Raw genomic sequence first — 16471 nt, 5'->3', positions numbered from 1 at the left:
AAATGTTAATAGTCAACTCCTGATCTTCCATCTTCCACTACAGTATATGACTTTGAAATATTAATGAAGGATCCATTTTGTAAGAATCATACCAAGGTCAGGAATGAACAAAACAAAGGAATGAAATAAAGAAAATAAAGGATTAATACATTACATCCCTACAATACAAAATTTGAGACTCAATTTCCCACAGCAACTAGCATCCTGTGGAAATATTTTATTTCAGAAAGGAAAATTTATTTATACCTAATTCAAATTTCATGTAAAATGTAATAACTGTTTTTGGTCACTACTAGCACAACCACTGATAAGGTTTAATTTATGAATGATTAGGATCCTCAGCTCATTAATAAATGTCGTCACCTAACACATCATGGCACAAAACTGACGGGTGGTATCAAAAGATCAAGTTGGTCCAAAACAAGTTCAGAACTGAAAACATAAAAAACATTGAGTATGCAGTGAAGCTAATATACATTACATTAAGGATCTCTCCAAAGTATGTTCTTTAGTACAATTTATAGTGATAAAGTGTTGGGGAATGATGTCAATGAATGAATAAATATGCTACACATAGATCTCATATTGGAGTTAGCTTTTGATGTTGTTTAGCAGTTGATTATGAAGTGAAAAGGATATACAATATGTAAACTTTTGGCTAGAGTGTGTAATTGGGTCCCCTCTGAAATCTTCAATGTGATGAGACACTGATCTGTAGCACAGCCCAGGGTCTAGGTTAGTTCTAATCAATAAATGAAAGGTCCCCTGAACCATGTTGTACATCATTTTCTGGGCAAGCTGAGTTATACACATAGTAAAGTTGTACATAATCTCTGGAATTGACTGCTGCTATCGTAACGTGAGTTTGGAGAATATGCGTCCCTGGAATAACGTATACCGTAAAAGGTACCTAATGTCAATTGCGTCAGTATTTCTACTCATGCCTTAAATGCAACAAACAAGGGAAAAAATAAATAAATCAACACAGATAAATGGTCAAATAATGTGAGAAAGAAGCTGCAAAACACTGGAAAACCATATAAAACTGTGAAAGATGATAACACAGATGGGAAATCACCTTAAGACAAGGCAAGTGCAAAAACAATGCATATCACTTATGGGAGTGCTTGTTTATACCAGTACTGAAAGCGGTGTGCAGAGTAGTTTCACTTTCAAAACAATGCTTTAACCTCTACATATTATTGTTTTCTGTAAACATATTACATCTTCCTCGGTTGACATGCATAAGAAGTTGAATTCACGTTATGCTACAGGATTCAAAGGTTATATTCACAACCAGACTATTATGAAGTGCATGCAGTGTATATCTACTACCAATCAGTCAGTCTTATGTGATATTATTTATTACATATTACAGGATATAACTGTGGTTACTTCAGGATCTTGCAAGTAATCCTAGTGGATGTTTGTAAGAGGGCTGTGTTAAACTCACCTCTAAACAAAAGCTAATGCTCTATAACAAGTTCTATGGGTTTGATTACAAGAGTCAATCACAGTTACCTTACAAGTACATATACTTTAATGAACCGGCAAAACAACGAGGCAACAATACAGATACGTCATTGTGATAGAAATGTACTTTCAGGTATTTCATAATGTTTGACAATAAAGAAACACAAATCTGGATGAAAACACTCTGCAATACTTTCTCTCTGACACCACAAACGCTGCAGGTACTGCAAGATAAAATGAAAACTGGTGTCCAGATCTCTACTGATTTATGCAGAAAACAAGCCAATCGATCATATGCTATCTCAGCTAATGTAGAGACTTCACTTAAAGAGCATATTCAGAGTTTCCCTAAACAAATCAGTCATTACATTCATGTACAAACAGACTCTAAATATCTATTCCCAGACCTGAACATATGTATAATGTATAGGCTGTTGAAGTAAAAATACCTGGATGTTAATGCAAGCAAACTCTTATAAGAAGAAATTTTCAAATCAGCATACAATTTCAAAATTGGTCTTTCTGGAACAGACATTTGTAAATATGTTAATGAGCTGTATATTAAAATGACTGAGGCTGATAATGACATAGATAGGTGTTTAATTCATGTCCAGACAATGCTTATGCAGAGCTGAAAACTGATTCTACGATATCACCAGCAAATAAAGCTGTTGTTTTATTATGTAAAGATCTTCAGCAGGCCTTGTCTTGCCCCACATTAAAGTAATCTAACATCTAGTACCAATGGTAACTTTCCTGTTACAACTTGGCCATTAACAGCCTTAAAACTGATGACACAACAATGCACATATGACATGAATGCCTGGGAAAAATGGGATCAGCTGAAGTTGCTTCTTGCATGTTTAAATATGTAATAGACATGTACAAGTCATTAGAGCATGGCCAACGACATCAACTTATTGTTTAGTCTGACCGCTGTGCTGGCCAAATAATAACTGGAAATTACTATCAGTGTACAGGCATTTACAACATCCAGGGTATTTTTCTCAGACTGAGCAAAAATTTTTTATCTCGTTCATAGCTTTTTGCCCTGTGACAGAGATATCACACTCATAGAAAGAAAAAAGTAGAAAAAAGGCCCAAGTATACTTTTTGATTTTTCACAGAGAGAGGCAGACATCAAACAAGATTTTTAAGCAAAAATTATGAAAGTCATGCATCTAAAACTTATGTCTCATGACCCAAATGCATTTTTTATAAGAGAAAGCCACAATGTTCTATAAGCTTCACATCATAACACTCTTCTCAAGAGGAGAAGAGGACACTAACTGCATCATGTGTTTCCAATATCACAACAACAGTTCTCACCATTACACAAAAAGTTGATTCCTCTTTCACTGGCAAAAAATATGGATTTGATCTGAATGTTGCAGTTCTTAAAGCCATAGTACAGAAAATTTTACAGGTCACTGGTTTAGCATACTGTGTTACAAGCTTTGTCTCTAAGACTGACTACATTTTAAAGCCAGTATGATGAAAACTTTTGTTACTACTGATAGTATTGATGTTTGTGATAAACAAATACTTCTATTCCACACTGCATTTCTTTACTGTGTTACTAAGTTATAGTATTAATAAAAATATTTATAAAAATGCTAATGAATGATATATAGCAATTTATAGTGTTGTAGTGATGTACTACTATATTCTAGGGACAGTAATTGTTTTCCTTACAGCAGAATAAATGTGTGCCAATGTATGAAGCAAGCTCTTCTACATAACACAATTCATAACCCTGGTTATTTTTTATATAAACATGAGCACTTTTACGGTTGAATACATTTTTCATCAGTTCTGAAAAAGGGCAAAATGTGATGTACAACACTGTTACAGGGCATCATTCAAATGTCGCAGACTTTCCTAGTACGGATGGAAACCATGAGCCACATCTTAATCAGAATATTTGAACTTCCTGACCTTACTATGTTTTGCATTAACTCAGTATAGCAAGTTCTGTTCATAACTCCAGGCAGAAATATCTGTGTAGCCAATTTATCAGTGGATTAATGAAGCATTAATATTTGCACGTAAAAAATGGCACAACAGGAGCAAAATGAAGACTTTAAGCAAATTCGTGGTATTGGCAAAGGGTTCTAACAGACATAAAATAATACAATATTTTATTAAGATATATTGTGAAAATTTAACATACCAATTCTGCTACAATTGTCCCTGAGGAAGCAACCCATTGCACAACTAGTTCATATGCTCTGTTTGGTCTGAAAACAGACTGATAACGGGCATGACCCCATTCAATGCGATCACTCTTGTTGTTGACATCTGTTTCCAAGTGTGTGTGCTTGTATAATGGCACTGGAAAATGAAACATACACTTATTAATATTTTTCAGTGTTTCCATTAAAAATGTATGCTTAGTTGACAATAAACAGATGGGCTGCTGGTTTCATATAAGCAACTATATTTTTAATTATGTTACTTAGTTTGGTGATACTCAGCATTACTTGCTTCAGTATATATACAAATAATACAAAAGTCTGAGATGATAACATGAACACTCTTAAGGGATCTAATGGTTTGCAAACGGGCAAACATGGCTCTTAAATATACATATAAAAGAATGTGTGTGTGTGTGTGTGTGTGTGTGTGTGTGTGTGGTATGTCCAGCATCTCCTCCTAAAACACTGGACTGAATTCAACTAAATTTGGTATACTTAGAGCTTACCAAACAAGAATCACCTCACACAGGAACCAGGATATGAGAAAAAAAGATTTTTCTGCATCTGACAAGTAGGCTTCCCTGAATGGCAGGTGTGTTGTGAGTGCGCAGCATCAGCATGATAGATAGGCCTGTTTTTTTGCAGGAGCCCCACATGCTGATGGGCACAGATGGGGGGAAGGTTGCATACAGAGGAGGGGATGAACAGAGAAAGGGGCACAGGAGGTAAAAGATAGGGGAAGAAGGAGTATGAGGGAATGGGCAGGGAGAGATGGGGGGGGGGGGGGGTGCAGGAGGGAATGAGTAGGGTAAGAAGGGAGGGGGCAGGAGGGAATGAGTAGGGTGAAAGGGGGCAGAAGGGAGAGAGGGGGCAGGAGGGAATGGATGGGGAGAGGGGGAGCAAGAGGGAATGGATGGGGAGAGGGGGAGCAAGAGGGAATGGATGGGGAGAGGGGGAGCAAGAGGGAATGGATGGGGAGAGGGGGAGCAAGAGGGAATGGATGGGGAGAGGGGGAGCAAGAGGGAATGGATGGGGAGAGGGGGAGCAAGAGGGAATGAATGGGGAGAGGGGGAGCAAGGGGGAATGGATAGGGAGCGAGGGGAATGGGGGGGGGGGGTGGACCCAGATTGGGGGCAGGAGGAGATAGATAGTATGAGGGGATGGGAGGAGACAGGGAGAGATGGATACCAGGATATGGGCAGAGAGAGAGAGAGAGAGAGAGGGTGGGCAAAAGGAGATGGATTGAGAGAGAGACAGGGGGGGGGGGATTATGGACAGGAGGGAGGGGGGAGAAGAGGATTGGATGAACAGCAAAAAGGGGGAGGAACAGTGGATGAACAGCAAAAAGGCGGAAAGAACAGTGGATGAACAGCAAAAAGGGGGAAAGAACAGTGGATGTACAGCAAAAAGGGGGAAAGAACAGTGGATGTACAGCAAAAAGGGGGAAAGAACAGTGGATGTACAGCAAAAAGGGGGAAAGAACAGTGGATGTACAGCAAAAAGGGGGAAAGAACAGTGGATGTATAGCAAAAAGGGGGAAAGAACAGTGGATGTATAGCAAAAAGGGGGAAAGAACAGTGAATGAACAGAAAAATGGGGGAAAGAAGAGGTGGGAAGAGAGAGTGGATGATGAGATGGACAGAGAGAGAGGGGGGAGGTGGACAGAGAGAGAGGGGGGATGTGGAGGTGGACAGAGAGAGAGGGGGGAGGTGGAGATGGACAGAGAGAGAGAGGGGGGAGGTGGAGATGGACAGAGAGGGGGAGGGGGTGATGGACAGAGAGGGGGAGGGGAAGTGGAGATGGACAGAGAGGAGGGAGGTGGAGATGGACAGAGAGGAGGGAGGTGGAGATGGACAGAGAGGAGGGAGGTGGAGATGGACAGAGAGAGGGTCAGGAGTTGTGTAGTGCAGGTCGTATTGGCGTACCTTGTAGGAACTATATGTAGGGATGGGCATGAGTCAGCAGAGATTGAGTGGGGGAAGATATGGATAGTGAGAGAGGGAGGAGGATGAGGTGGACAGAGAAAGGGAAAGGATGAGGTAGGGAGACAGAGAGGGGGAGGATGTGATGGACAGAGGGGGGAAGGATGTGTTGGATAGAGAGGGGGGAGCAGGGGACTCGCAGATAGGGGAAAGGAGGGGAGGGCATAGAGAATAAGGAGGGGAGGAACATATGGTTTAAGGAAGGAAGGGACAGGAGGAGATGAGGGAGAAGGGGAGGGACAGGAAGAGAGGAGGGAGAAGGGGAGGGACAGGAAGAGAGGCGGGAGAAGGGGAGGAACAGGAAGAGGGAGGAAGGAGGGGAGTGACAGAGAGAGGGGAAAGGAGGGAGGAATAGAAAAACTGGGGAGGATGAGGTGGTTAGGGGGAGGAGGGAAGGAAGAAATGGATAGGGGGGAGAGGAAAGGAGGATATGGATAGGGAGAAGGGGCCAGCAAGAGATGAAGAGGAGGAGGTGGTTAGGGAGAGTGGGGCAGGAGGAGATAGATAGGTACAGGGATGTGGGAAATCGGCAGAGAAATGTTGGAGGATATGGATATAAAGAGGGGAGGAGGAGATATACAGAGAGAGGGAGAGATGGAGATGGGGAGAGAGGGGGAGAAGGAGATGGGAAGAGAGGAGGGGGAGAAGGAGATGGGAAGAGAGGAGGGGGAGAAGGAGATGGGAAGAGAGGAGGGCGAGGAGAAGATGGACGCAAAGTGGAGGAGCAATATATGGGCATAAAGAGGGGGAGGAGGGCTAGACAGACAGAGAGGGGAAGGAAGAAGAGATGACCAAAGAAGGGGGGAGGAGCAGGTGAACTGAAGTGGAAAGAGAGACTGAGGGAGGAAGAGGTGAACACAGAGAGGAGGAAAGAGATGTGTGATTTTTTTAATCTACTGCAAGCTCTTTGCTTTCCATATTTTTGGAGGAGATAGTATGGACCAAAAGAAGAAAAAAATGTCTAGTAAACATGCACTCGAAAATCTTACCTTAAGAGCTATGAGTACTTGTTCATCTTCGCTACTGTGAAACACACCTCTACTATTGGAAGAGAGTTCATATCTCTTAAGGTATGAGATTTAGAGTCCATGTTTACAGTACCTTTATTCTTGTTTTGGTCCCCTTCCCCAAATATGGAAAGCAAAGAGCTTTCAGTGGAACAGATGGGTTTCACAGTATCAAAGATGAACAAGTGCTCATAGCTTTTAAGGTATACATTTTAGAGCCCACATTTATTACCCCCCCCCCCCCCCCCCCCACACACTTTTTAATGAAAGGAACCTGTCCTCGAAGTGTGTAAAGGGAATTGCATGCACACAATATTTGGTGCTATGTGAACAACAGTATCCACACTGGAAATAGTGTAGATACTCAACAATCCCTAGTTGCAGAATCTTGTGTATAATACAACAGTCAGATTGACTGGTTCACTGTCTACTGAATGCAGTGAAATGGTTAACCACAATTCCACTCAATTTGAAATGATAGAAAAATTGATGGCTAATATGGCATCAAACCTTACACACCAGAGTTACATTACAAATATGCAACTGGAATGTGAATCATTCACTTTGAAAAACTCAACAGATAACCCTATAATGGGCAGAGTTTAGGAACCAGTATTTCCTGCAGGCTTGCGTAAAAATTATAGGAACAAACAGGGCCAGAAATATGTAAACTGGCCAGATGAGATACAGTGATGTTCAGCTTGAGAACTCCTGCATTTATCTTCTGATGACAGTACACAGGATACACACTTGTGACTGCCCTGCTGGGTGGTGACAGAAACCTCAAAAAAGTTATGCAGTATCTATGACGAGTTGCTTCTGGTCCAAATTCACCTCTCCAGTTTGTCCAATGTTGTTTTGGAAATTTTAGAGCATTTTGAATGGTGAGCTGGACAATATGTTTCCATGATATGAAAGCATCCACATGCTGATAAGAGGTGGTAGAAATATGCATTCTGATGAAGTGCAATCTGTTCAATGCCACAATTACCAGCTTACTAATATCTACATCCACAACCAAGGAAATTGCAATAATACTCTGGGTCTGTTGTCCAACTGTGTAGTCGAAGTGGAATGGAAATGCAGCACATTATTAAATTATAAATGCTTCAGTGAAACAATGTTTATGTACAATGCCTTCCCTTCAGCCACTGTGTCTATTAGCAATATAATGGAAACTGCTACGCTCTGAAACACAGCAAAGAGATACAACAACTTATGACTCATGTACTGTCACTTATATACATTCAATTAAATGACTGTAGTCTACAGTATTCTACATTCATCTATATGAGTGCTAACAATGTCCTGCATTACAACAATGTACAACTAAAACTGTAACATTTGACAATTAGAAAAGTGTCAATATTAAGGAAGCTAACTCAAATATACTGCCATATGTCAGATGATGGAAGCTAACTCAATATACCGACACATCTAAGATGATAACTCAACAGGTCTGCAGCTAGTACAAAGCAAACAAATGTTAATGACCTTTTGGTACTAGAAAATGCATTACATATAAAGCCAATTTTGTAGGGCACACTTCACAAGACATCTACAGTGCAAAGAATTTGAGTGGCACATAAACATACTTTTAGAAATCTTCATTGTTTTCCCTGATAGAACTTCTGCATTAAAAACTCACAGTCACAAACTCAATACTAGTAAGCAATCATTTTCAATAAAAATGCATATCATGTCTACTTTCATCTTCACCTTAAATATGGAGTCACTTTCTGAGGAAATTCCCAGCTATCAACACTTTCAAACTACAAAAACTGGCCACTGCAATCATGTTTGGATGCAACTCAAGAGACTCAAGGGCACCTCTGTTTACAATTTCTGATATTCCTCCACCATATATCTACATTATGTAATCACTCATATTCTTTAAACTAATGTCATAATTAAGGTCTGGTGGGGAAAAAGCCACTGTGATATTCATCATCACTTTACCAGACAAAAAAACCTTACATATGCCCCCTACAGCATCACTGCCCACAACAACTGACTGGTCCACTTTAGCCAATATTATGAATTAGGTTCTTCTGTTTTTTGTATGCACAGTACTTTTACTTTCTTTCAGATTGTGCACTTCTCCCCTCATCCGAAATCACCTTTCCCATTCTCATGTTGTTAATTTTTACTGGTGGTGTGTTACGTTTGTCCTGAAGTATCTTGAGCCCATCTGTCTTGCCCTTCAAATCTGTGATTTCATCATGTCCTTCTTGATCTCTGTTATCCATCTAATGCCGCTCTTACTATTCCATAACTTCTCAATTATTCTCCTGCTAATTTTATTTTCTGTTCTCCTCATCAAATGTCCAAGCAGACAGACCTGTTTCTTTTTTATTGTACTTGTCACTGTTTCTAGTTCTTTATAAACTGCTTCATTTGAAGCTATTTTCCAAACTCCATCTTTTTTGTATTTTTTATTTATACATGTTCTGGCTATCCTTACTGTTTTAAGTAATCTGTCTATTGCTATAGTATTGGTTGTTTTAAATATAGTTTTGCTAGCATATGTTATTTGTGGCTGTGCAACTGTTTTGTAGTGTTTCAGTTTTATGGCTATTGAGATGCATTTTTGTTATGACGTGTTTCAATCAATTTGTTTATTCTACTCTGCCATGATGGTTTCTTATTCAGGTCATTTGTAATTATGTCTCTCAAGTATTTACATTTTTCAACAACTTTATGTCATGTTCTCGAATTCTAATTTTGTTTGCCAGTAGCTGTTCCCTTGGCATTATTTCTGTTTTTCCAAAAAAATATTTTAAGGCCAATACTCTGGGCTATTTCCTGTAATGAATTAGTTTGTTGTTTTGTTTCTTGAGTGTTGTTGGCAAGAAGAGCAAGGTCATCAGCATATCCTAACAGTTTAACATTATGTCAACTTTTTGTATTCCAACCTTGATGTTCTTTGGGTTGTCCTTGTACCATTCCTTCATTGTATATTCAAGGGCACCATTAAAAAGGAATGGTGACAGGCTGTCTCCCTGCCTTAAACCAGTTGTTACTAATGTTCCCCATTGAACTTAATTTTCAAATTTGTATTTGTTAAGGTAAGTGCTATCAGTTTAATTAATTTTAGGTGGAGTTCAAAATGTGTCAAAATTTTCAACAGTGAGGGTCTATGGATAGAAGCCTATGCTTTCTTAAAACCTATAAATGTATTTGAGAAAGGCTTGTCTTGTTTGTGGTAATAAGCCATGATGAATTTCAGAGTAATTATTGGTTTGGCAAGGCTTCTCCAAGGTCTGAAGCCTCCTTGGTAATCCCCCACTTCCTTCTCCAGTTGTTCTTTGATCCTGTAGAGTAAAATCTTTGAAAAAATTGTGTAGGTACAGTCCAAGAGTGAGATTCCTCTATGGATCTCTTTTGTCCCCTTTCTTGCGGAGTGGGCTAATTACAGCTGTGGTCCTTTCTTCTGGGAATTTTTCTGTTGCCCAAATCTTTTGTAAAATAATATGTAAAGATGTTTGAGTTGTTTTACCGGCATACTTCCACATTTCCACAAATGCTTGATTTTCACGACATGCTTTATAGTTTCTCATTTCTTTAAGTGCAATTTCTATTTCTTGTATTGTAGGTAGGTTTATATTTTCTGGTTTGGTTTTTACAAGAATGCTTGTGTCTACTGTTAAAAGCTTTTCAGGTTCATTGCAATTCAAGTACTTGTAGAATGCTTCTGCTATGATTTCTGTATTTTCCTTGTTATTACAGGCTATACTTCCATCTTTATTTCTAAGTAGTAGTGTGGGAGCATTGTAATTAGATAATTGTTTATCAAAGGCTTTAAAATAATCTCTGAAATTGGTTTTGTAGTAGTTTTCTTCAACGGAATTCGGTAGATCCATTTGATATTGCTGCTTTGTTTTTCTGATGATTTGAGAGACTTTTTTCTGACATTTTTGAGGTTAGTTGCAGTTTTTTTCAATTTTGTGAGTTTGAAATTTTGTCTAAGCTTGATGTTCTTCATCATGAATGTCATCACATTCCATAATCCACCATGCATGTTTTTTACATTGGTTTACTGGGGCCAATTCTTCAGCATGTTGTTTTAAAATTGGTATTAATCCCTCAAGATTATCCATTACTATTGTATTTTGTGTTTTTTCCTAGTATTTATAATTTTTATTAATTTATGTGGGTCATACTTTCTTTTATCTCCAATTGCTCTATGACTTTTTTTCCTTCATGGGGTGAATTTGATTTTGATTTTGACTAAATAATGATCTGAACCTGTGTCTGCTCCTCTCAGTACTTTAACATTTCAAATTTCTTTATGAAAGTATTTGTCCTTGGAGATATGGTCTAGCTGCCAGTCTCCTCTTGTTCAATCAGGATGTTTCTGTTTCATAAGTTTGTTTGGTTTTCTTTTAAAATATGTAAATTTAGAGATGAGCTCACGTGTTCTGCAAATTTCACACACTCTTTGTCCCTTTATGTGGGGCCCATTTTCAAATTATATCTCCGTACTTCTTTTCCTTTCCCACTTTGGCATTAAAATCCCCTATTAAGATTTTTACATTGTTTTTATCAACTTGATTTACTGTCTGATCCAAAAGATCCCAGAATTTTATCTACTTCTATCACAGTTCTTGTTCGAAAATTTTTGTCACTGTTAGGGGCATGGGTGTTTATAATAGTATAGATCTTGTTTGTGGTTTTCAGAGTTAAAGTTGTGATTTGTGGAGAAATAGTTTAAAATCAATTACTAAATCTATCATTTTCAAATTTATTATAAACCCTGTTCCCTATTGTGGGCACTGTTTCATAAATCTTTGTCCTGGTTTTCCATTGTAAATTTTATAACCCTGAGATTCAAATGGATCTTCTGTTGTATTTATCATATCTTGGAGTCCTGCTATTATGAAGTTTTGTCTGTCCACTGCTTTTACTCAATTAAAAAATATGTAAATTTTTGAAGAGTACTATATAAACACTTTATGTATGAAGTTCATTATTGTAATACTAAATAAGCATGCATAGAAATCACTTCCACCTGTACACTTATATATTGACTTGTTCAGGTTCTTATGCGTAACCTGCTGTTGTAGATTAAGACAATAAAATCTACAGACAGATGGCATTAGAATGTCATTATGAGGAAACAGGAGCTGTGTCATAAGAAGGACACTCCTAGACAGATTAAAGAATTTCACCACAGACAATACTGCGAAGTACCGAAGTATGCCATTACAACAAGACAATGTGGTGGACCTCTCAAAACAAAATTAAACCTACAGAATCTGTTTGATTGAGTGACTGATTTTATTTGATCCTGTAGGATCATATTGTGTATTGCAAGTTGTCATGTAATATGGGCCTTGCCAAGAATATAGGACCATCAATATTACAAATTACTTAACACTCTGGAGACCAAGCCTGAGCACAGCTTGGGCCACAACTCTGTGTTAAAAAGACCAAGCTCGAATATAGGGCAGGCACCGGTTTCCTCAAAGTGGAGCCCATCTACCCCTCGAAAACTGCATTCATTTCACATGACAACAGTGTATAAATGTCTCAGGACCTGGATCTTGATTCGTGCTGCCTTCTCATGTCAAGAAGCATTAGTGAACATAACAGCAGCTGTTATGATTGGCAGACCCAATATGATTGCACTGACATAATTTCATGCATTTACTCTTTAGGTTTCACAGTCTGCTGCAATTCTGCTAGAAATATGTCTTGTATATTGAGTGAGCAAAATATTTTGAGACCTCTAGACAAATGACCAGGATAGTAAGTATTATATTCAAATGTTTTATGTTTTTATGTTATACTTTCTGACATGTTCCACACCCACAAGAACTGAAGATGAAACATAAATCTTGAAGCTTGGCCCTTTTTTACTATGTATCACTCTTGAAGATACATCCATTACATATGTGCCAGTAACACAATTGAATAACAGCAGAAATGGCTAGTTTCCTAGGCCCAAAATTCATTTTCGGTCCCAGTCTCCACAGTGTACAAGAGTAACATTTCTGATTAGACTTTCTGATGACTGCATAGAACATAATTTACAGATTTATTTTGTTAGAAAAATCTTCAACACTGTAATATTCATTTTCCACTAGATACTTCAAGAGGTACCATCATGCACATTGCTCTGTAGGCTATTGAGCAGACTTCTTATTAATTGGATCCTGAGAGCTGAGACCCTTTTTCAGGAAGTGTCAATGAGACACACTTCTTAAACTATTCTCCTTTCACTTGCTGTGGGTATGGTTTTATGCATTTGTTATCCACTCTGAACTTACTTTCGTGACCACATTATTGCTTTATACATGTATAAAACTGTAAAAGTTAAGACGGCTAAACTTTTGAAGCTTCCTTCCCAATCAATTTATGAAAAGGAAGAGACAGATAATGTCCACAATCATGGACCAATATCCTTGCTATCATTGTTACTGGTGATTTTTAGAAACTAATGAATAATAGAGTAGTTGTACATCTCGGTACATCTGATTTATTGTCAGACTTGCAGTTTGTATTTAAGAAAGCAATATCAGTGCCTAACATAATTTATTCTTTCGTGTGTATGCAGCACTTGCAGGTTTAAATGAAACATTGAGTGCAGAAGGCATATTATTTAATAAAAGCATTTGGTTACATGGACCATGCTAAACTTTTGCATAAAGTGCAACATTAGAGAAATTACTATTTAATTTTTACAATCTTTTTTTTGGTTTTTAAATTTTCTTACTAGCTTTCTGTGCACTATGTAGTGACTTGTTTCTTGATCAAACAGAATTGGCCCCACTGTCCCACAGAACCTGATGAATTAAATAATGAAACTGAATGAAAATAAATACACTAAATGTTATGCTGTGTGTAACATTTCTTTGAACCCAGGTGGACAGTAGAAACAATAAAGTAAAGAAAGAAACACATGTATTAACTTTCTCAATTCTTTCTACTTTGAACTTAAGTGTAAGGCATTATTCTGATTTGAAGGCTGAGGTTCTGGCTTATTCTGCATGATTTCTAAGTTTGTTATCTTCTGGGCAAATGCAGTTAAAGTAAATAAACCATTTATTCAGAAAAAATTAACACTAAGGTTACTCTTTAACAAAGATATCTGAAAATCTTGCAGAAATCCTTTTGAAGATTTTGGAATTCCTACATTCACCCCAACTATATTCACTCCTTCATGGTATTTGTTGCTAACAATACAAATCAGTTTCAGTGTAAGTGCCACCTCCACAACACTATCCAAAAAAGAAAAAGAAATTATTTCTTCTCTTTCAATGCTTGTAAAGGGTTCAGGAGTAAAGTTCTGTATTCTGACGCACAGTTAGTCTAGAAATTCCCATACACAAAATAGGAAATTGAGAATTCTTGTAAATTATAAACAAAATTACAAACATTATTTATTTATAAACTATTGTACACATTATCTGTTCACCTTGAAAATCTGTTCCACTGAAATGGAAGCAGCAGTGTTAACAGAAAAAAGACCTCTACTGTTACAAACAAAGATAAGCTTTGCAATAAGACATGAATTTTTGATCACATTGCTACTTTTGCTGCCTGTGTGATGATTAGTATCCATACAAGGAAGCTGAACCCCAGATAATGGAACAAGACACGACATGCGACTCAGTTTATACAGACTGAACACTTTAAGAGAAAACACCAACACACTTTGCTCTGCCGAAGCAGCAGAAGGTCGTGGAGGCTGGGGTAGCGGTTGATCCACAGACCTGGGTGGAGGAAGGACTCTGCAACTGTAGAGCAGGGAAAAGAGGGAACCAGTTCAAATTCCATGGGATCAGCAGCAGTAAGTGCAGGAGCTAGCCCCACTATCACCCTGTCATGTGGTCAAAGGTAGGACAGTAATGGCAGCAGTGGTGGGTATGCTGCCACCATTGGAAGCCTCCTACCTGAATAACATTGTGAACGACCCTATTGCCCAGCTGGCTTGGAGATTGTGGCACTGAAGGTCCAACCGGATATGGCTGCAACTGACTGGAATGATGGACCAGCCTCATCTGACTGACATCCACCACAAACAACTGCCAAGACCTTTGTGGTCCACCATAACAACCGGCAGCCAACCCTGCTGCTGGCCAAAAGACTGCACCAAAATGGGAGGCTTGAGAGGAAAACGTGGCGGGCAGGACTGGAATGGGGTAGGCGAATCGGGGTGCAACAAATCAAAAGGACCCAACAGCTGGCATCTCTCTAAATGTTCCACTGGGCTACACCCATTGAACAACAGCACCCAGTATATAGCCAGAAAACTCAACAATGCACTGTCCTGGGATGATGCGCATATGGACATAAGTACGAAACACACCACCTCCAAGTTGGACACCTGGTGGAACATGGCAATAGTTAGGTGCTGGATACCATTGCAAATGCAAAAGTCTTTAAAGTACTGTGATACAAATTACCAACTGTTATCAGTTATGAGTGTCTGGAAGAAGCCTCTGATACCAAAATTCATTGACAAGGCATGAACGGTTGTTGTTGACAGATGGCAACATACAAGAACTTTGACAATGCACTGATTATCATTCTGCGTCTTAAAACCATGCCTGTAAAGTTGATGTTCACTTTGCCCCAAAGGCGCTCTGGGGCTGGCCAAGGGGAAAACTGACACTGCGGTGCAGCCTCACTCACGTCCATACAAGATGTTCAGTATCACGACTGATTGCCGACCAGTGGTAATATGCCAAAGCCTTCATAGGAACATACCCCAGTGCGACGCATGCAGCAGCTGGAGTATGCAAGGACAAAATGGTGGAGGTATGACCACTCTACAGCTCTGCTCCTCCATAGCCTGCATTAGGACCTCCTGAGCAATGCTGAGGCAATCACAATCATGTACGCCATGCCAAATCCACTAACAAAAGAGCATGCTCTGGTCACCCCATCAGGACGGCTGAAAAAGTTTTCCGGAAGAGGAGTTGGTGGCCATGATGGCTGCAATTTCCCAAGCCATTAAAGGAAGTCTGCTGCAAGGCCTTATTAAAGATGAAAACAAGAGGCTCTTGTGGGTAGAACTTGTATCCAGTCCTGCTGGCAATCACAACAGTGCATCCGCATTTATATGCTGGGCAATGGACCGGTATCAAATGTCATAACAATAATTACCATGGAGGAGCACCCACCTCTGCAATTGGTGGGCAGTCCTATACGTCAGCTTGGAATGACAGCTGAATAAGGAAATCAACCGCTTGTGGTCAGTGATGAGTATAAACTTCACTCCCTATGGGGAAATTCTGAAGTGCCTCCTTTTCCTCCTGTGAATCATTACACTGTGCTGTGGAAAGTATTTATGATGCATAAGTGATAGACTGCTCAGGGCCATCTGGTTCTGATGTGACGGGACCACACCAATGTCACACGGGGAAGCCTTACAGGTAGGGGTGAAGGTTCACCTGGTGTAAAGGAAGCCAAACAGGGAGCAGAACACAAACACTGCTTGAGGGACTGGAAAGCCCAATGACAATCTGCAGAGCAGACAAATTTGACACCCTTTTGACGAAGACAGTTAAAAGAATGGCAGATGCATGTGGCCTGGGGAATGAACTTACCATAATACAAAATCCTGCACAAAAATGACTAGAGATCCTTCATGTTCTTGGATAGTGGCAAGTTCACAATAGATTTGACGTGCTTGTCTGTATGGATGAGGTCATCTCTGTTGAGCATATGACCTAAAAAATGCACCTTCAGGGAAAAATACGTTTTTTTAATTGGTAATGAAGCCAGTTCTCTAGAAGACATTGGAAATTCCCCTGCAGATTCCGTAATGCTCCTCTCATTTGGAGCCTGTGACCCAGATGTG

The 16471-nt window shown here is 39.3% G+C and overlaps 1 protein-coding gene across 7 annotated transcripts in view; it reads right to left on the bottom strand.

Moving 5' to 3' along the window:
• Positions 1–16471, bottom strand: part of LOC124615696 (GATOR complex protein Iml1) — a 597731-nt gene that overhangs the window by 122730 nt on the left and 458530 nt on the right. For all 7 annotated transcript variants that reach the window (XM_047143737.1, XM_047143755.1, XM_047143765.1 and 4 more), the window contains one exon: positions 3647–3807. In XM_047143737.1, the coding sequence (XP_046999693.1) occupies positions 3647–3807 (161 nt within the window). The remainder of the gene's footprint in view (positions 1–3646; positions 3808–16471) is intronic.

This window comes from Schistocerca americana, chromosome 1, assembly GCF_021461395.2.
Source record: "Schistocerca americana isolate TAMUIC-IGC-003095 chromosome 1, iqSchAmer2.1, whole genome shotgun sequence".
NCBI classification, from domain to species: Eukaryota; Metazoa; Arthropoda; class Insecta; order Orthoptera; family Acrididae; genus Schistocerca; species Schistocerca americana.
The sequence above is the reverse complement of the archived record's forward strand: the minus strand, read 5'-3'. Positions and strand labels throughout refer to the sequence as shown.